At 33.6% G+C, this 21778-nt stretch overlaps 3 protein-coding genes and 1 non-coding gene across 7 annotated transcripts; 2 read left to right on the top strand and 2 right to left on the bottom strand.

Annotated features, from left to right (window-relative positions):
* The first annotated feature begins 661 nt into the window (after positions 1 to 661).
* Positions 662 to 1729, top strand: LOC7486637 (F-box/kelch-repeat protein At1g80440). Its single transcript, XM_002299596.3, has one exon. The coding sequence runs from the start codon at positions 662 to 664 to the stop codon at positions 1727 to 1729; it is 1068 nt and encodes a 355-aa protein (XP_002299632.1).
* Positions 1730 to 9530: 7801 nt separating this feature from the next.
* LOC7490988 (centromere protein C) lies at positions 9531 to 14966 on the bottom strand. 2 transcript variants are annotated; one of them, XM_024602410.2, is made up of 12 exons: positions 14727 to 14961; positions 14048 to 14253; positions 13591 to 13679; positions 13399 to 13501; positions 13097 to 13275; positions 12311 to 12954; positions 12007 to 12219; positions 11866 to 11911; positions 10845 to 10954; positions 10576 to 10684; positions 10363 to 10470; positions 9531 to 9763 (listed from the first exon to the last, which is right to left on the bottom strand). In XM_024602410.2, the coding sequence occupies exons 1-12, from the start codon at positions 14868 to 14870 to the stop codon at positions 9636 to 9638; spliced, it is 2079 nt and encodes a 692-aa protein (XP_024458178.1). In that variant the 5' UTR covers positions 14871 to 14961; the 3' UTR covers positions 9531 to 9635. The 2 variants fall into 2 exon arrangements, 1 of the variants encoding a protein (XP_024458178.1); XR_002982084.2 differs by lacking the exons at positions 9531 to 9763; positions 10363 to 10470 and having other exon boundaries at positions 10648 to 10684; positions 11789 to 11911; positions 14727 to 14966.
* A 97-nt stretch (positions 14967 to 15063) lies between these two features.
* TRNAS-AGA (transfer RNA serine (anticodon AGA)) lies at positions 15064 to 15145 on the bottom strand. The gene has a single exon. It is a non-coding gene; the product is annotated as a tRNA-Ser (tRNA).
* A 75-nt stretch (positions 15146 to 15220) lies between these two features.
* LOC7490987 (DNA-repair protein XRCC1) lies at positions 15221 to 18660 on the top strand. Of its 3 annotated transcripts, none has more exons than XM_024607207.2 (8): positions 15221 to 15321; positions 15576 to 15764; positions 15868 to 16056; positions 16196 to 16307; positions 16675 to 16760; positions 16935 to 17045; positions 17300 to 17386; positions 18057 to 18660. In XM_024607207.2, exons 2-8 carry the CDS (start codon positions 15618 to 15620, stop codon positions 18396 to 18398), a joined length of 1074 nt encoding a protein of 357 aa, XP_024462975.1. In that variant the 5' UTR covers positions 15221 to 15321; positions 15576 to 15617; the 3' UTR covers positions 18399 to 18660. The 3 variants fall into 3 exon arrangements, with proteins under 3 accessions (XP_024462975.1, XP_024462965.1, XP_024462980.1); XM_024607197.2 differs by having other exon boundaries at positions 15227 to 15341; XM_024607212.2 differs by lacking the exon at positions 15221 to 15321 and adding an exon at positions 15429 to 15453.
* Positions 18661 to 21778: the final 3118 nt, after the last annotated feature.

Here is a 21778-nt window from a genome sequence, read left to right as displayed (position 1 = left end):
GAATTTCAAACTTATAATTATTGGAAAGCAAACCCAAGAGCTGATCAGTTGAGCTACCCGATTCTAGTATTAAATTTTGTTTATTTTAACGTTTTAAAAATGTTTTTTTAATTAATTTTTTTGTATTTTTAAATTGTTTTGATATGTTGATGTGAATAATAATTTTTAAAAATAAAAAATATATTATTTTAATATATTTTTAAGTAAAAAACACCTTAAAAAACAACATCTATCACACTTTAAAAAACCTCAAAAAAAAATAATTAAGCAATGGCATTATTTGATACTTACACGGTTACACCTTGAACTATGTTGTTAAACATCAACACTAGTATAAAATTCATGCTAAGGGACAAGGCAGTTATTATAAGATAAAAAAGAAAAGAAAAAAAGAAGTAACAACAGGCTGCTTCCAATGGTCATCTTCGACCCCTCGGTCTCTTCCAATTCCAATTGCTCCCACCTTTCTAGAACACAATAATAATAATAACCGCCTTTAACAAGGCTTATCTCCCTATATATTAGAAGCGCCATGTCTCTTGAGTGATCACAACAAAACTTGCTCTGTTATCTCCCTGCTTTTATTTGGGCTCGTCAAACCTTCAGCTAGTGACACTTTCGTGCTTGTTGATATCGTTTTTTTCCCCTTCTTTTAGTGGTCATGGAGCTAATTCCAGGCCTTCCTTATGATATAGCTCGTGATTGTTTGATCCGGGTGAAGTACAAGCAATTGGCAACAGTTGTATCCATCTGCAAGTCTTGGAAAAGCGAGACCGAGTCACCGGAGTTTCGCCGGCTTAGAAGAGCCACTTGCACTGGTCAAAAGCTTGTTGTGATGGCACAGGCGAGAGTTAACCCCAATCAAGCTTCTAATATCATGAAGAATGGGGTCAGCCCGGTCTACCGGTTCACTCTTCTTGAACCGGATACAGGTGACTGGTGTGAGTTACCCCCGATTCCTGGGTTCTCAAATGGGTTGCCACTGTTTTGCCAGGTGGCCAGTGTTGGGTCAGATCTTGTGGTGCTGGGTGGGTTGGATCCGGTGACCTGGGAGGTTTCCGTTTCCGTTTTCATCTTCAATTTTGTCTCGGCCACGTGGCGGCGCGGAGCTGACATGCCAGGTGTGCGCAGATCATTTTTTGGATTCGCATCTGATTTTGATCGGATGGTGTATGTTGTGGGTGGACATGATGGCGACAAGAATGCATTGAGATCCACGATGGCATATGACACGGCAAAAGATGAGTGGCTCTCGTTACCTGACATGGCGAGAGAGCGTGACGAATGCAAGGCGATTTTCCGACATGGCAATCTCCATGTCATAGGAGGCTACAGCACCGAGATGCAAGGCCGGTTTGAGAGAACTGCTGAGGTGTTCGAGATTGCCTCTTGGCAATGGAAAAATGTGCTAGATGACTTGTTGGAAGATGCCATGTGTCCGAAGACCTGCGTGTGTGGGAGTGACGGGGAGCTCTACATGTGTCGTGGCGGTTATGTGGTGGCACTTAAAGGATCCACGTGGAAACCTGTTGCCGATCTGCCGGCTGACGTGTCCAACATCGCTAATGTAACGGCGTGGCAGGATAAACTGGTGGTGATTGGTACGGCGGGATTCCGTGAGCCCTATATGGCTTATGTGCTCGACTTGAAGAATTACAAGTGGAAAAAAATGGAGACACCTCAACAATACTCTGGTCATGTTCAATCGGGATGTTACTTGGAGATTTAATTTTTTTTATTTTCTTTTTCTTTTTGGTACATGTAAATTCATTAACAACAGAGTGCAGTATTACGTTTTCAGCTCTCAAAACATTGTTTCAGACACAAACCCTTCTTTTTCTAGTTCAGTAAGGATGTTTGGAACACAGATCTGATAAGGTGTGATTGTTTTTTTTTTTTTTCTTTTTTTTATAATGCACAGTTCATTTAATGTACAAAAAGCTACTGCCAATCTTGCTTTTTCTTGATTTATTTATGGGAGTCCCACACAAAAAAAAAAAAAAAAAATCCATACCTCACTTAGATTTCTATCCCAAACAAATCCACGCATGGAAAATTCACACAGCTCGAAGACAAAAAACAAAAACAAAAAAAGAAAACAGAAAACACTTCCTCCTAACATGGATGGTGTCTGCATTAGTTCTCTCTGTCGAGAAGAACATAGTTTTTAACGAAGAATAAACAGTTGTTTATTTATAGACCCCCTAAGCTTTTTCCCCTACCAGCTTGTACTTATGTGTCCGCGATTGTTTCGTCGAGGGTTTTGATAAAAACCTTTTTTGAATATACGACCTTTTCTAATATGTTTTTGATTATAAAAAAATTATTAATCATAAATTAAAATATTTATATACGTATTTAATTAATCAAATTAATATAAAAAAATTAAAATTAAGATATTTGATCTCGCTACACGAGTCATGTATTAATTAGTTGTGTTTACCAACTATGTTTTTTTTAATATTATTTTTATTTTGTGAAATAATTATCTGTACTGATAAAAGACAAAAAAAATATCATAATCAAATGTTGAACGATGAAAGAATTATAATTGAAAAGAACAAAAAAAAATAAAGACTTGAATCAACCTGTATAGACGTATTAACCTTGCAACCATTTACATATGATTTGGATGACCTAGAAAGGAAAGTGAGGGGAAAAAAACAAGAAAATCAATTCAAAAAAAAATTTAATGTTGAAGAATAAGATTGAAAAAAATATTAGGATATTCAATCAAATGATTATTTATGCAAATAAAAGGTGAAAACAAAATCACAAACGAAAACAAACTAAACTAAACCATGAAGCTCAACTATAAAATAACTCAATATTGAATGATGAAACTGAAAAAAATTAAAAAAAACAAAAAAAATATCTGGATCAACATGTGTTAACCCGCTAATCTCATGACCATGAGCATATGATTGAGATAATCCTATAAAAAAAGTAAAAAAAAAACATGAAGATCAATTCTATGAAAAATTAAATGTTGAAGGATGAAATATATATATATATAAAGACCTAAAAAATATCAAAATCAATTTATTCTAACCTTTATAACTCATGATTGTGATGATGAGATCAAGACTTAACACACAGAAAGAAAAACCTAAAAACAACGAAGAAAAATTCTAAATAAAAAAGACACTGAGGCATGAAGCTTTTTTTAAAAATTATTATAATAAAAAAATTTGAGTCAATCAAGATTAATTCACTAACATCGCCACCATGAAAACATGATTGAGATAACCTCACAGAAAAGAAAGTAAGAAGAAAAAAAAAAGCACAAAGGCCAACTCTAAAAAAATATTGGAGGATGAAATTGATTTTTTTTATTATAAAAAAATAAGAAACAACTAAAGTTAACAAATGTTAACCTTTAAAACTCGTGATAAGCCGATGATGACTATGTAGAAGACAAACCCCAAAAAACAATGAAGAAAAATTCTTAATAAAAAAATGTTGGGCATGAAACTGGAAAAAAAAAGCAACAAAAAAAATCAAAGTTAACCCAGATAAGCCCGCCAACCCCGTGACCATAAACATAGGATTTGGATAATTTTATAGAAAGGAAAGCGGAAAAATAAAGCATGAAGACCAATTCCATAAAAATCAAATATTACAAGATTAAATTAAAAAAATAATTTATATAAAGGATCTAAAAAGACTAAATTCAACCATGTTAACCTTTGAAACCCATGGCTCAATAAAAAAAAATATCAAGGGATAAAATCTAAAAACAAATGCAATAAAAAAATATCCAAAGCAAAATAAACATCAGTAAAAAAAATAGGGGTCAAACTCGACATGAAAAATAAAATAAAATAAAATGATGAGAGATGAAATTGAGAAAAAAATTAGTTAGTGGAAGGATTTAAAAATATCAAAAGAATGAGGACTAAATTTGATATATAAATCAAATAAAGCCTAATGATCAATGATGAAATTGAAGAAAAAAACTAATTAAAAGAAGATAAAAAAATAAAATAAATAACAGTAAAAAAAATAATAACTAAAGTAGATATGAAATATAAATGATAGAACACTCTCATAGTTTGGCCAACCACTTTCTCTTTTTATTAATATTTTATATACGTGAAAAATCAAATTGCTCTTAAACTAGCTTAATTATAACAAAAGAAAATGACAAAAAATACCCCCTCGGAGGGAGCTCTATTTTTGTCTCTTCCTAGGCATATGAGTAATTTAAACGTGCTTAGAAAAACAAAAGTTTAAAATACCCTTGAATACAAGTTTTTGTTGTACAAAGACAATCATGTCATTTAACTATTCATAATAAAAGTTAAAAGTCAGGTTTGTCCTTAATCATTTGTCAATAACTAATATATCTCTATAAAAGGATCAAATTACCACTCATTTGCTAGGTTAATATATATTTTTTAAAAGGCTAAAGTGGGGATAGCATTGTTCATTGCTATATTATTTTTTCTATATAGCTTAGTTTTTGTTAATGTATTTAGAAAAACTGGCAAAATATCCCTAGATTAAGAAAAACTAGGATCTAAATGAGGATGGTTTCTGAAAATTTTTATAGTATTCAATAGTAATATCTAATTATTTATTCTACGGGGGTCACTTTAAATAAAACATATATAAAAAAATAGAAAATAAAATTTATGATTCATAAGAAATAATAGAAACACTTCTATCTAGGATTTTCCTCTTTCGTATCTGTCTTTTTATTTAAAATAAACTAAAAAAATAACTAACAATATGTTATTAGTTGTGCTTAATCACCATAAAACTTAATTTAGGGGATTTTTCTTTTCATTTTGAATCAGAATGGTGTAAAATTCAGAATGCGGCACCGTAGAATATATTCTGCTGCCCATGGCTGGATTTTGGAAATGTTTTCCTAGACTTCCATTTTCTTGACTAAAAGAAAGATTAGGCCTTTTATTAATGAAGTCAACTTCAGAATGCATGTGATTTGCAGGTGATTAAGATAGAAAAAAAATTAATTAATAGCCATCTCAATACTTGATACACATTAATTAACTAAGCTTTCAAATAAACTAGTGAGATAAACGGGCTGGCCAGACCACATCCAATTTAAAATGTTGTTAATTAATATATGAAGTAATCAATAATTTTCTACTCAATGAACAACGAAAAGTAAGCAGATCATGTGCTATTGCTTTTTTGTCGTGCCAAAGAATTCAGGAGACTGTGACGTCCTTGACTATATCTGATAGTCTAATTTAACCTGGTTGGAAATTATAATATTAATTATTTTTAAAAATAGATTTTATTTGAGAATATTAAAAAAAACATAAAAAAATTAAAATAATAAATAAATAAATAATTTCCAGACTTTTTCAAAAACATTTTTAAAATACAAAATCAAACATTCTCAGGCTACAAGTTGCTCAATTATTGCATGAAATTAAGGGAAGTAGACTTTGCGTCCGATTTTCCACCATGTGTTTTGCTAGTCATCCCGCATGCATTAAAATCATCGGGAAAATTGGGACATGATGACAAACGTAGTTGCATCTGCCTTGACTCTTGACTTCAACTATATATGTTTTATTAGCCTAATTTTACTATTTCTGAAGGAAAATAAATAATTTCACTTCCCATTGGAAACAAAGTAGAAATTATTTTCCATTAATTTCTTGTGAAACACTGCTGGGTAATTAGCCAATGATACAAGTCAATCAATAGATATATAATGATTTAATTCTAAATGTGTTATATTAGTAAGATACATGAGTTGTTTATGTATCAATATTTTTAAACTATAACCAATAATATTTTACCATTTATTAAAAAATTAACACATAAATTGAGTCCTTGCACATGTGATAAAAAATGAAAAAAAAATTAAAAAAACATTGATATCAAGTTGAAAAAATATGAGAAAAACTTCTAACTTAAAATTTAGAATTACAATTTCTTAATATAGATTTATTATAAATTATTTTACTTAAACTAATTTAAAGCTCATATAAAAAAATTCTATTTATATTTTTCAATAAGACATCAAAGCAACAAAAGGGGAGGATTAGCTCAAAATTATTTTTTTGCCGAAGTGGATTTGGTGTACCAATAAATATTATTTTTAAGAATATTTAACATTTATTAAAACACAAAACTGTGCTTGGGTAATTTTTATATTAACCACAAAGCCATGATAAGAGGATGGAAAAGCTCTTGAAAGACAATTGAGTAAATTTTGTATTTAAGTATCATTAAATCATTTTACTATGCTAAAAAAATAAAGAGATTATAAAGTACTGCATATAAGTTTATTTATTTTTTATTTTAAGGGTAGCTAAGTAATTTTATTGTGTAAAAAAAAAGATCAATATATCACCGTATAATCTGAAAATGACAATTGTAACATGGTGAATAAACAATCTGTCTCGAATGTGTAATTCAAAGATTTTATGTCTCAACGACAATTCTGTCATTACATTATTTTTTTTAGATTAACATGGGTATTCGGACCAGCTTGCGAGCACCACGAGTAATCCCACGGGCGCTAAAGTTAACGACCATGTAAGTTTCCAGTGGCCATTATATAAGCAATCAAGAACTCAAACCTAAAATCACAGAGAAAACAAACCTTTTAATTTCAAATTCTTACCACTAAACCATCACTTATATTATTACAACACAATGAACTAGTATTTTGTGTCTTGGTGCAGAATGACTTCCCTTCCATCCTTAGGTTTTTATTAATAATAAATTAATAATATAATATGTAAATGTTTGACCATTTCAGTTACACATTTATTTGTCAGTTGTCACACATCCTACGAAGCCCGCAAACCTTAAATAAAGAGGAGAGACCGAATTTATTATATGCGCGTGGTTTCTACTTTCTTCTTCTTCTTCTTCTTCTTCCGCTAATATTAATTTAGTAAAAGCTTAATTCATAAAAATTGCAAAGATACAACTTTCAAGCCTTGCACGTATAGTCATGTGAGAGTTCCTAATTGATTTTTAGAGAACCAGATTTTCCACGTTCAATTCCCACATCCATCGGGCATTGACAATTTTACATGACTAAAAATGAATGGAATGTTGTCCGGAAGTAATCACCGGCCCAAACATAATCAAATCAACAACTGGTCCTCTATTTTGATTTTTTTCCAAGTCCAAGAGCATGCCTGAGAAAGCGGTTTGCCACGTATTTTCATGATTTTTATTTTTTTAATATACTTTTAGATTGGTTTGTTATACTAATACCAATAATAAATTTTAAAAACAAAAAGATATTATTTAGATGTATTTTTAAATAAAAAATATTTTAAAATGCAATCACTATAACAATACAGAACACGGTCTAAAATAGCTATTCTAATTAATTTTCCATGCTTTACTTCTTTTTTTTTTACTCATTAAACATATTGTATAATACAAAAAGAGATATAATGGTTAAATTAATAAATTGTTTGATATCTCATTAAACATCTCTCGAATTGTTTGACATCTCATGTGACTGAACCAAGTAATTATTTATAATGGTTAAATTAATAAATTAAATACAAAGAAACTACTAATAATTAAATTCTTATTTCAATGACAAAGCAAATTATACATTTTACAAGAAAAAAAAGCATCAATAAAATCACTTTCATTAACAAGAGATCAATAATAAAAATATTCCTCATAGTTGAATAAGTCATGAATTTTTTTTTATTAACGTGAGTGTCCGGGTTAACTTGCACGCACTCGACTAATTTCACAGGCTCTAAAGTTAACGACCATGTAAGTCTCAAGTGATCCTAAAATTTATGGGACTTGAACTAGTGATTTCTAGTAAATAAATTTAGAATCTGACCAGTTAACACCTGTCAAGATTATAATTCATATAATTTTACCCTACTCGAAGATGGTTAGAATGTTGTGGTGGAACATTCCTTCGTTGATTGAACCTTTAATTTTTTATTAAAAAAAAACAATTTTGAGGAAGGAACTTGCTACTCAAGAAATCAGTGATGAGATAACAGAGCATGAGATGAATAATTAATCCACCGTATATTCAACCAACATGACTTCTCGCGATAACAACAGTGTCTCCTCCTCCTCCTCCTTCTTCTTCTTCTTCTTCTCTTTTTTTGTTTATCTCAGTAATGCTTCAAAATAATGAATGCAAGTTGCCAATGTGGAAACTTGTGGAACCGCCAAAAATCTTGATTGCAACCCTGGTCAGTGGTCAAGGCAGGGACTACTCGGGTATCGTCAAAATTATAAGTGGCAAGAAAACCGCAGCTTTCAAATTTTAGAATTCTAGTTAATTAATCACTGTCGAGATAGTGTTTAGAAATGCAATTAAAATCGTGTTTTTTAAATATTTTTATTTTTATTTAAAATTAATTTATTTTTATATATTTTAATTGTTTTAATATAAAAAATAATTTAAAAATTATTATTTTAATACATTTTCGAGTAAAAAACATATTGTTTACGATCGTAAACACCCTCCAAGTCCTTTAGTTTCTTGAACTAGGGTTCAATGAGAGAGATTCCACGCAGAAATTAATTTTAACAATTTTCTTGACAAGTAATGTCAAGATCTCTTCAGAATGAAGAAGCAAAGAAGTGCAAATACAGTAACTCTTGAACATTTCAAATCAATGGAAGCTTATATATATATTCTTAACGTTGTATAAGATTTCTATCGTGGACCCTTGAATCTTGACGTGATCAAGGTCGAGTCACAGCTACAATTAAAGCGGAAGAAGAAAACCAAGTCATACAAATCAAAATCAAAATCAAAGTCAAGAAATATTGATGACTGCAGAAGCGAAGGCAGTACATAATAATACAAAACTTGTCATCTGAGTCAAGAAAAAGAAGGGACTGCTACAATTTTGTGGGACGTTAGACCTAAAGGAAATCGTTTCACCTTCCAACATTAGAGGGGAAAGCCTTGATTTATTTATTCAGTAATTATACTATCGGCTTCTTGGGCTGTACTGATCCAGCTATCAATGTCTCCTTGAACTATCTAATACAAATGGTATCGACTCTAGCATGCAGGCCACTGGTTCATGCAAACATGGTAAAAAATGAGAAGCACCCGTCTCACTCACACCTATCTCACACCTATCATGAATGTGGTGCATGAAGAGGCCTAAGGCCCATCACACCTCCCGCAAAGGCTGTTTATATAAAATCTGCTTTTTGTATTTCAAAAATATTTTTTAAAAATATTTTTAAAAGTGTTTTTGCCTAATTTTTTCTTTGTTTTAAATTAATATTTTTTTAGTATTTTTAAATTATTTTGATGCATTAATATCAAAAATAATTTTTTAAAAATAAAAAAATATTATTTTTATATATTTATGAGTGAAAAATATTTTCAAAACCAAAACAATCGCAAAACTACACTGATACATGTGGGACTATACCATAATAGTCCATGCGTAATGCAGTGCAACTTTAACTAGCGAATGTGGGTGTGTGATATCCTTCAACACCCACATCATGAACATCCAAAAAAGCCGGGAATCCCCACTCCCCCAGAAAGCAGCTAGTTCAAAGCGAAAGACAAATTACACAATAACTGCACAGACAAAATTGCATAGAAACATGGCCTTGACTAGGATTTTCCCTAAAAAAAAGTTACCTTACAGTCCGTAATACCAGATTAAACTATCTCAATGCAGAGCAGCTAGTTCAACCAAATTCTTGTATTCATCAGAGACAAAAGACTTCACCTTGAGAGCAGGTTTTCCTTTATCATTTTGGGGTGACTCGTACTTTATCCCAATTACAGTAGCCAAACCTGCAATACAGATATAACTTAATTGATCAACAAATCATGATTTTAATCATAAAATGAAGTGACACCATGGCTTTGTATGAAAAGGATTCTGAAGAAATCAAATGAAAGTTTTGCTGTCCATTTTTTATTTAACACCCCTTGTAGCTGCAACTTTCTATTTCAAAAAGCAAAGAGTCTTTAAAGATAATTACAACTCCATAAATCAGTTATTCTGCCATGCTAAAAGAAAAATGCATAATCATAAACAATATGTTTATTATCCCTTTGAAAAAAATGTCTCACTCAGCAGAATGTAAAATTAAATAAAATTATTGAATTATCAATTTATTTTTGGATAGTGAGCTTGGCTGAAGTGCTTCCCTTGAATTTAAATATCAAAGACAAGTGGTGTTTCTTCAAACATTAGAGATTCATAAAAATGGAGAGGCAACACAAAAAGCATTCCATCAAAGAAACATAGGAAAAACTTGAGAACCAATTTGTTAAACATATTAGCAATTAAAGATTTCAATACAGTCCGACTAAATGCAACACGGTATCATGACAAAACAGATTCCTTGTTTATTGAAATGCACAGGACAAGGTATGATGAGACTTACTCCCGTGAATGCGACCATATAAAAATCTTTCCCCTTTCCAATACTCCAAAGGTCTTGATCTAATCCTGGTGCTTCGCCTCACTCCTGTTTCCCATGATGTACCAGAAGCTATGGAAACAACATATATCAAGTTGTCAACACAATAACTTTGAGAGAGGAAAAGGAGAGAAAAAAAGAGCCAGATGATGGAAAGTTTGACACAACAGTGAGCACCTGCAAGGCTTTGCCTCCTAGAGAGTGATCTATACTTGCGTCCTTTGGCTGTACATGATTTTTCTTTGGTTTGTTTATTTGTTGATACCACAGGAGGTTTCTCCACCCTCTGTTCCACAGGATATAAAAACAAATTTCAAGACAAACTTCCAACAGAAGAACATGATCCCTTCCCTGATCATTAAAATACCACTGGTACTCACCAAAATCATAACAAGTGAGCAAAAGCAGCAAATTCAATGAAAGAATGAACAAAAAGAAATATAAACCTCATTATTATGTTTCGGGGTGTTGGCTTTGGTTTGTTCTAGGTCCCTGTCTTGGGTTTCGGGACAACTATCCATTGCATGGTCTTCAACAAATGCAGCACTTAATTGTTCTGCCACAGAAATAGAAAAAAGGAATGGACATAGTAATGTCACAACAATCAATCATGTAAATGAAAAGGAGAGAGAAATCAGAGACTCCTAATGCATGCAGAATCTTAATAAATATCTACAATTTTAAACTCCTTAAGTTATAGTTATGTAATCAATTGAGAACTGAAGTCAACATGATTCCTTCGGCAAACTTCTCATTTTTCTTCACAGTACAAAATACATTCATCATCTAAACTTCCCTCTGTTCCTGGTACCCAGACATGCAAATCATCTGCCTTGCATTAATTAAAATGGCTTTGCACGTCCATAGTCTAGAACATAATGAACTCTTTGATTGTTCAAAGCTATGGTGAATTTAGTCTTCACTCACTTCAAGTATATGAAACCCACACACACAAAAGAAAAGCAAAAAAAGAAAAAGAAAAGGCAAAGGTGGGAGTATCAGGTATGGTAAAGAATTCACGCATGATTGCCATTGAATAAACTAGCGACTGAGAATAAGACCTAATATAACCTTAAAGGAGTTGCTTGGGGGCCTTGTGGAAGAATACAAAATTGCGAAATATGCCCTCAAATTGTATTATAGTGCCTTTTTTATGGGGTATACCAAGGATGGAGTTATAAAAATCACTAATTTGTGTGGAGTGTGTTTCAACGTCTAAATGTTTTTGCTTTTCTGTAACCACTAAGGTGCAGGTTTACTTTTGAGAACAGAAGCTTCATGCAAAATGCTGAAGGAAAGGCTATCTCCAAATCCCCTTCAACGCCCACTGTAAAGGCCCCATAACAGGTAATAATCTTATGGCCTCAGCCATAAACTAACACCAACTTACACTTTAGGCAATTATCATTTTGCAAGTTGCATCTGACCAGTGTGTTTCTTGTAGAAAACAGAGAGAGATTGCCATACCAAACTGATCCCGTGGGTTCAAATACTCCATGGCTGTGTCTTCAGGCTGTGCAGATGCAGAACTTCATGAGGTAAGATCCTGATCAAGAGTTTCAAGACAAAGCAAATGGCAAAGCATAAGCCAGTGAAGAGGAAACTCACCATATCCTCCAGTTCATTTCGCCTGTTTGTTTGAATATCCACATCACCACCACGCAGACTTGAATTCTCATCTATGACCCCATCATCCACACCAATGTTGCTATTCTCCACCTCAGCACTGGTTTTGCTAGGACAAACAATACTACCAGAACCAAGACTACTCAAATTGCCGTTCAGAGATTTATCTACAGCTTTCTGCTGAATATCTTCTACCTGCATTGCAGAGCCTCGCGAGGTAAGATCCTGATCAGGAGTTTCAGAAAATGCAAATGCCAATGCATAAGCTAGTGAAGAGGAAACTCACCATGTCCTCCAGTTCATTTGGCCCATTTGTTTGAACATCCGCATCACCACCAAGCTGACTTAAATATTCATACGTGATTCCATTATCCACACCAACATTGCTATTCTCCACCTCAGCACTAGATTTACTAGGACGAACATCACTACCTGAACCAAGACTTGTCAAATTGTCATTCAGAGCTTTAACAGCCACCTCAGTTGGACTACTATTACCAGCTGTTGTGTCATCTTCTTCAATTATTAGAGACTTCAGCACTGGATTTGTTGGTGGATTTGACTGTAGTATGTGTTTCCTCAATAATGCTAGCGAGGCCAGTTGACTTTTTGGTGGAGCAGGCGAGCCAAAACTGGAAGTAGAATTTCCTGCAATTTGCTGCTTCATAGGAGTTAAAGTCCTTCTCGGTAAATTATGTATATGTGATAACACATTCCTAGGCTTTGGCAAATTCCCTCCCAATGCGTTCAAATTGGTCCTTTGTACATAAAGCAGTTCAGGGAGGTTCAACTTCTCTATGTCAAGTGACTTGACCTGCAAGCGGTCCTGTAACAAAGTGACTGCCCCATCCCCATCCAGCTCTTCACAATCACAGGCAAGCAACTCATCTAGAAGTTTATCTACCCTTTTCTCAGCCTTGGCCATTGACGCTAAATGGAAATAATTACAAATGTCACCAGGCATTTTATCCAGGAAAAAGAATGCAGGATTTTCTATTGTACATCATAGCTTCAAAGAGAGAAAATCAATTTAGAGTTGATCAACCTTGTTCCTGAACAAGAAGCCACTCACCAGCTAGTTCTGATTCTTCTAAGGCAACATTTGTCGATTCCATTAGTTGTAATGCAACAGCTTGACTGACTGTTTCTTGTTGTGAGCCAGGATTAGATGGACTAAGAATGTCTTCTATAGAAGTTTCCTGGAAGGACATGGTTGGATAGAGATGTTGATATTTAACTGTCCTAGATCTCCTGAAATGTAGAAAAATGCTGTGTGATATGGCCAAGCTAAAAACAAAAGGGATGAATCACACGCAGAAATGGCTAGCTAATATAATGCCATTTATATAACCAAGAAATAAACATTAAACTTACCCAGGCATTCCAGGTCGACGAGGCCGTGGAGCCATTGCCATACTGGATTGATTGGAACCAATTGAAACACGACCTGTCTGTTTTGCCATTTCTTTTTTAGCATCTGAACAGCAATCATCACATAATAAGCTACTCTTTCAATACAAAAAACTTAACAACAACAACAACAACAACAATCAATGTGCAAGTGACCTTCAAGTCTTTCAAAAGCCAAGAAGAATTGCTCTGGGTCTTTCAGGTTATCCATATCCAAAGTTGGTTCCAAAATCACACTAGGTTGACTGCAAATCAAGACATGATAATTATAATAATTATATTTAGTACTCAATAAAACCACCTTCAATGTAAATTAAACACCAACTATGTCAAAGAACCATTCCAATCTAAAAGTTTTTAGGTGAGACCCCGAAATACAATTTATATTATTATTCTCTAATACACTCTCTCAAGTTTAAGTTTTGGGTTTGAAATTTGTAGAAGCACACTTGTTATTAATTAATTTTAATTATACTTAGAAAATAAAATGGAAGTACTGTGTCAAAAGGACAGGCTTTGAGATCCAATGTATTATTTATATTATTCTTTATAAAACTATAACCTCCTTTTACTTCTTTCACTCTATTTTCTTAGAGATGTAAACTGGCTTTACCTTGAATTATGAATCAAAGAAAACCGAGCACGCTTACGCCCTAAACCCGGTCTTCGTGCCCGGGGACTTTCCGCGGCCTTTTGAACAACAACTTCAATTTTATCTTCAGGCATTGCATCATTTGGCAAGTCCGCATTGACAAGTCCTGAAGTAGCATCTAAAATACTTTTCGCCTGCTCTACAAGTTTATCAGAATTTTTGACAGGCTGTAAATTAAACACATTATCAATAAGTTAGTGAATTCGAAAATCCAAGCTTATAATAAACAAACATTAAATAAAGAAAATAAAAACTTAAAATTTCTTAGAAGCCTAAACTGAGCACAAAGTTCACAAAATTACAACAGATGGGAACAAATGCTACAATTTCTCAGGCAAAAATAAAAGGAAATCAGCAGTAAACACACTCAAATTCCACAAATAAAACCCTATAATCTGAGCCTAGAAATCCTTTCTGAAAAACAAAAGCTGATAGTAAGGAAAAACGCCGCATCTCGTTAGGCTAAAATTGAAGAAAAATGTTAGCCAGGCGCTTTCACTTCAAACTTAGACGAGTAGACAAAGAAGAACAAATTATAAAAATAGAGGAAATTCTGTATAAGAAAATGAAAAATTGAAGTGAATATTCAGAGGAAGTGAAGAATAATCCCTAAAACAAAAGGAAAGAGTGGGGGAAGTACCAGGGATTTGAGGAAATTGTGGGCGGAGAGAAGATCATCATCGTGATGAGGATCGGGGTCACAAGGAGGCTTCGAAAGAGAACCTAATGATCTGTGTAAGAGAGACAATCCGCTGTATCTCTGCAGAGGATCCTCCAAGTTCATCGTTTTTTTTTAAAAAAATGGCAGAGTAGAAGAAAAGAAGTGGAATGTGGGTGGGCTAGTTTTAGTCGTTGGATTCGAAAAGACAGAGCGAGCGGGATGGATTGCGTGTGTACTTTACGCCACTGGAGACTGTAGCGTGTAGCCCCTTTGTTTGAGACCATTTTTTCAAAGTTAAATTAAAAAATAAATAAAGCGTGGACGGCAGGATTCGAACCTGCGCGGGCAAAGCCCACATGATTTCTAGTCATGCCCGATAACCACTCCGGCACGTCCACTTCGCTGTTCACATTCCTTGCTACTTTATATTTCACTTAAAAAGATTGTTTTTCGATGAGACATCCCAAACTTGTCGGGATAAAAAAAATAAAAGCCACCTAAAAGTTAAAACTTAAAACCCCCAAATTCTGTACGGGGCCTGACTGACACAGGAAAGAGTAAGGAGGAAGAAAAGGTAGTTTCCTCTCTTGCCCTGTAAGTTTGATTATTCCTTTTTTTGTCTTTAACTCTCCAAAATCACTAGTTTTGTTTTCTTTATCTGTCCATCAGTTGCCAAGGAGCTTTAATTACTGGAGTTTGTGATTTGGTTGTGCTTATTTTTGTCCAAATTGAGCATGAAAGTACATGTTTACAATGCCAGTTAGATTCTGATTTTGATAGCAAAAAAAATATATACATGCTTCTGAGAAATTGAAGATTTTTGTGCAGTGGAAGGAGACGGGAGAGATCGTTATTATATTAATTTGAATCATGTCGGATTCAAAGAGAAGTGGTGGAGGGGGTAGTAGTAAAAAGCGAAATCTTCCTTCATGGATGAGTTCCAAAGACAATGAGAATAAATCTCATGGGAAGAAGGCAGCAGCAACTTCTGCCGAAGACGAACAATCTAAACTTCTGGTATTGCTTATGGCTCCATTGATGGGTTTAATGATGTGACTTTTGTGTTTCATATGACGTCTTTTTATTAATAATGATTATGATGTATGCTTTGATTTGGCAGGACGGTGTGGTGTTTGTATTGTCCGGCTTTGTTAATCCTGAGCGTGCTACATTGCGGTCCCAGGCTTTAGAAATGGGAGCGGAGTATCGACCAGACTGGACCTCAGATTGCACTCTCTTGGTTTGTGCTTATTCAAATACTCCAAAGTTTCGACAAGTTGAGGCGGATTGTGGAACCATTGTTAAGAAGGTTGTTGCTGCATCTAGTATATGCGTTTGCGGTGTCTGAATCAGCAGCCTTTTCTTTTTTATATTCCATTTCATACTTTGTTTATTCGTTCTTAGCAATAATTTGATGCGATGCTTTGTTTGTCGTATGTTTGCCACAGGAATGGATACTAGAGTGTTACAGCCAAAAGAAGCTAGTTGAAATTGATAGTTATCTTATGCATGCTGGGAAACCTTGGCGGAAATCCAATATTTCTCACGAAAGAGGCAGTGGTAATGTAATCTCTATCCTTTTTCCAAATATTTTTGTCAAGGGATAAACTTTCTTCTAAGTCTTATTTCTCAGTATCACACATCTTGAATGCTTTTAGCATATTGAACAAATAACTTGTTTATGCATTCTTGTCATGATTCTGACAAAGGATAATACTAAGCAGATTGATGCTGCTTTCGGGTAACCTGCGTTTGAAACGTAAATTATAGTAGGTCCCACACACAGCAAACAACGTTTTATTTCTGTGTTTTGCTTCAGCTTTAACAAACACTCTCTGTGTATTTGATATTTTCTCCACATTATGTTTTGGGAGTCACCCCCCTTTCCCGTCATTTAGTCTGAACACAAAGATTGCTTGCAATTCAGATCAAAAGGCATCCCCACCTAGAAAATCTGACAAACAGGTCAAAAGCGGGTTGCATTCGAAGCCAACTGCCTCTACATCCTACAAGGTTAGTGTAGTATACTAGTGTTCTGATGAGGGAATTGCAACAAGCCTTCCTTGCATTACAACCATTCCAGTATGATAGAGAAATTTTGTATATACGTGACAGTTTAATTCTTTTTCAACAATTCTTACATCTGCCACCAATATTTAGTTGTTTGTTGTGACACATGTTTCTCAGGTTAGAGCATCTAATCCCTCTAAAGAGTGCTTCTCTCCTTCTAAAGTGAAGGAGTGGGTTATTGACGATTTGAATAGAACCATCTCATGGCTGGAGAGTCAAGAGGAAAAGGTAAGTGACATCTAACAACTTGATCTGGCAAAAGCTTTTCTTGGTTCACCAGTAGTTTTCTTGAATGTGGGAAAAAATGAAATCTGTTTAGAGCAGACGTGTCACATATGAATATGAAGGTAGCTTTGTGTTTTGCTCATCATTATTTTAAGCTGGTCAAAACATGCCTAACCCTGCTGCGTTTCTAGCTTATTTGTGTGCAAGTTGTGCAGAATATATTCTAGGAACCTGATTTTAGTTTTCCTTTTCAACAGCCAGAGCCAAGCGAGATTAAACAAATAGCTGCAGAAGGCATCTTAATTTGCTTACAAGATGCCATAGATTTCCTTGAACAAAATCAGGTATAATCTTCTCATAGATAATGACACTCTTCAAATCCACAGGAAATTTTATTCTGATTTAATTCACATCTCCTTCCATTGAAAATACTAGCTGCTTTCGTGGTGAGTGGAGATATTTTAAGGCAAATCCTATAAATTGATTAATTAGTAATGCTGATGTTTTTGCTTTTGCTCATAGAAAAATGCACTTGGCTTTTCAGTTCATTGTGATTTTTAAATGCGGTCCTCTAAATAGTTGTAATTTTTTCCGTAGACAGTTTGCTTAAACCACCTTGCTTTTGCAGATCATTTACCCTTTCTATACTTTTTTGGATGATTTACATAGAAATGTTTTAGAATTCTTAATATTTTTTCAGTTATGTTGAATGCTGGCATTGCATTGCTAGCACTGTTACCCTTCGTAGATTTTTGGTTATATTGAACTTCCATTCTAGACCCAAGGGAAGGGGTCAGGCCATTTGTTCTGCTTTGCACACCAGGATCGTGATTTCATCACTCTTACTTCAATACAACTGTTCTCTCCAGAACTGATAGTGGATTTCCCTTCAGAAATTCATCATCAGTTCAATCCTTGTACTAGTTCTGAGTGAAACTTGTTTAGTGTTACCAGTTCTAGTTTGGCTAACATTTATGAATACCGCTCTAAAATTTGTCACTATTGTCTGCTTAGGATGTCCGGAAAATAACAGATCAGTGGAATGTTGTCCCTCACGCAGTTGAGGAGATGGTAAAGCTTGTAGATGGTGGAAATGCTTCATCTTCTCTTTCAAAGGAAGATCTTTGCAGGAAGGCGAAGGCATGTAAAGAAATCTATGAAGCAGAACTGAGCAGTTTAGATGGTTCAAAGAGTAAGAAACAAAGGTTGAAAAGTGATGAAAGTGGGAGTAGTAAAAGGACAAACACCGTCACTGGTGATGCAGCAGAGTATGACAGCGATGAAACAATTGAAATGACAAAGGAGGAAGTTGACATGGCGTACAATACTGTTGCTTCTAAATTTTTAAATGATTAGTGAATAATTTTTTTTTAGTTTAACGTGGGTGTCCGGGTCAGCTTGCGTGCACCTCGACTAATCTGACGGACCCTGAAGTTAACGACCATATAAGCCTCCAGTGGTCATCATATGAGCAACCACAGGGTTATGATTAGTGAATTTAATTATATTTGAAGAGTTTTGTTATCTTGCACAATAGATGTTTCGATGATCCTTCATAAACGTTAAAAGAAAATTTTGAGAAATGTGTATGATAAACAGGCCAAAAGCGTCTTCTGTATAGCCTGCTGGGTGTTGAATTATTAACAAAAACTCTGAAAAGTTGTGGAAGAAACCATGTAGCAAACACTGGATACACCTTTATTTTATGCTACAGTATAGTGACTATTATAACCCTTAAAGAAAAAACTTTTTTTTAAAAAATAGGCTATGGGTAGGAGTATTAAAGTAAGGGTATTTAAATTATTTCAACTTTTAAAATACATTGAAAAGAAAAATTTGCCTTCATAACCTATAAAAATAAAACATGAGTGCAAGGGTCTTTTGGTCTTTTAGTATGGTTTTTTTTTTGTTGATTCTATATCCATCAAGGATAGTTTGGTCTTTTTCAAGTTAATCAATTAATTTTAAAAAGGAAAAAGTTTTAGCGCGTGAGAGGTTCCTGCGGCGTCTCACGGTGGCCAAACCTGTGCTTCTGCTGTGTCATTGGAAGGGTTACCATGTTCTCTTTCTCCTGAAGTGATTGTGTTGGTAGAGGTATGATTGTTTGTCACTAACAAGCTTTTTTTCTTCTTTTTTTTTCTCTCTTCTTCCTTAAAAAATAGAACTTAGCCCTTTTTATTTTTTATATTTTGATTTTAATCCTTATTCTTTTGATTTCTTAATTTTATTTCTTGATCATTTAATACAAATTTTATTTGTATCCGATTTAGTCCTTCAATTCCAATTTGTCATGTTTTATTTTTTCCAACTCAGTCCTTATTCATTTTGTTTCCAATTTTTTTTCCTTGATTATTTTGTAAAAATTTTATTGGTTTTCAATTTAATCATTCAATTCAAGTTTATGGTGTATTATTTTTTCAATTTGATCCTTATTTTTTTTTGTTAAAGTTATTTTTCTTTTCAATTTAGCCTTACAATAAAAAAATTTAGGTTGCCCTCTAATTTATTTTTTATTTTGATTTTCACTCTCATTATTTTAATTTATATCACATTGGAAAGTTAAGTGATTTTGTTGTACCTTATAATGTGAGGGACACTAAATCAATAGATTTGGATGTTGGAGTGAAAGCCAAATACACACACACACACACACACACACACACACACACACACACACACACACACACACAACACTTGACATTTGGGCACTTAACATTTGATATTATGTAAAATAAATATTTTTTTATTTTTAGAATTAATTAATTAATTAATTAATTATGCATGACACCTTTTGCCAAGTTATTCAATTAATTTATCTGAAGGGTTATCTTTTTTAATTCTACAGACATATTGATCTGAAGAGGTGTGTTTTTAAATTCTATATGTCATAACCCATTTCTATGTTATTCCCTAAATTCACATTTTTCTTCATTTCAAAATAAAAGTAAAAAATAAAAAAATAACAAGAAGACTGACATTTTAGCAAAAGCAGGCTAAAAAGGATTCCAAATATATAGAAAAATCAAGCTGCAATTTTGGACGAAATCGGGAACCTAATTATACCCCATTTTACCCAAAACTAGAGAGACAATGTAGATTTAAGGTCAAATTAAGTCATTATTGGACGAATCTGCATAAAAATTAAGCCTATAGACATAATTAGATTTTTAATATGCCAATTTGATTTAATCACATGCCAAATTGAAGTTTAATTATGTTTAAGAATTAATTTGAGTCTAATTGAAGGATTTAATTAGGTGGAAGGACTTAATTATACTTTAAATGGGTCAAATTAATTTTATTAGGGGCTTAATTGGTGAGACATTAAGTTTGAGAGTTCAATTTGGGCTTAATTAAGAAAATTGAAATTTTAGGAGACCAAATTTAATTTTTACCAAGTTAATTAATTGAAATCATGGGTAAAATTGTAAGAAAATCAAAGTTTTGGGGTCAATTAAGGGCTAAATTAAAGAAATTCACAGCCTATGATCATATTGCAAAAGGTGTCGAACTCTAGGACCCAATCAACTGAAATCAGGGGTGAAATTGAAGAAATTTGAAAGTTTAATAATCAATTAAGGGTTATATTAAAGAAATCTGAGACCAAGGACCAAAATGAAAAGGACACTAAAATTTGGGGCTTAAATTGAAGTTCATCAGGGGTAAAATTACACAAAATTAAAAGTTTGAAGCCAATAAATCACAAATCAAAGGACTAAAATGCAATTTTCCAAAATGGCGTCGTTTCTAGGTGACTGTTCATCTTCTTCTCAGACTTTAGTCGAAAAGGCTGTTCAAGTGGCCACCTTTCCAAGGCATTTTATGCTTCATCTCTCCACCAAATTGGACAAAACATATACGCAAATGATCACCTGACATCTAACTACACCCCAGTATGATCAGTTATGGTCGATTGACACCACAACGGCATTGGCACCGCCCTAAAGTGACCAACCTGACCAGCCCCTCTTTTGCAACAAAACTAACAGCTCATGATAGCCAATTTGAACTGACGGTTAGGATCCTTTCAAGTCGAATCAAAGGCCAAGATTTGGCACCATATGAGACAAATGTCCCTCTTCCACCCCCTATAAATAGAGATGGATTTCATAACCTGAAGGAGGAAAAATGAGAAGCCAAAGTTGAGAAAAAATCATCTCTACCCAGTTTTTTTTCTTTCCCCCCTTCTCAGCCACCACTTTGGCCACTTCATTCGCCGCGCCTCAGCCGATGCTTCCACCAATAACCACTCATCGCTCTTCCTTGCAACACTATGAACGTTGCCTGCCACGTTTTCGGCAAGGTAAGCCTTCCCCATTGTTGTTTTTTTTTCTTTTGCCCCCTCCCCTCGCCAACCACTGCATGCAAAATTTGCATGCAATGATTGCTTAATTAATTTCCATTTTGGGCTGGACCCATTCTAAAAAAAAAGAAAAAAAATGTGAGGAGCCTAGAATTATTAGCCCGATGGCGGCCTAGCCCATATATTTTATAATATAATATAATACAATATATTATATTATTATATATTATAAAAAAAGAAATGAAAAAATTCCAAAAAATTTCAAAAGTCCTTTCAAAATGTTTCTGATTTTCTAATGTGTTTTTCTACCATTTTTTCATAATATTGGGTTGTATTTTAACACAGTAAGATACATATCCGATATTAAAATACTTGATTTTCTCCAAAACATTTATTTAAAAAACTGAAAAATTCAAAAAAAAAATCTCAAAAC

Source organism: Populus trichocarpa, chromosome 1 (assembly GCF_000002775.5).
Source record: "Populus trichocarpa isolate Nisqually-1 chromosome 1, P.trichocarpa_v4.1, whole genome shotgun sequence".
Lineage (NCBI taxonomy): Eukaryota > Viridiplantae > Streptophyta > Magnoliopsida > Malpighiales > Salicaceae > Populus > Populus trichocarpa.
Note: the sequence above shows the minus strand (reverse complement) of the source record. Positions and strands in the feature narration are given on the sequence as shown.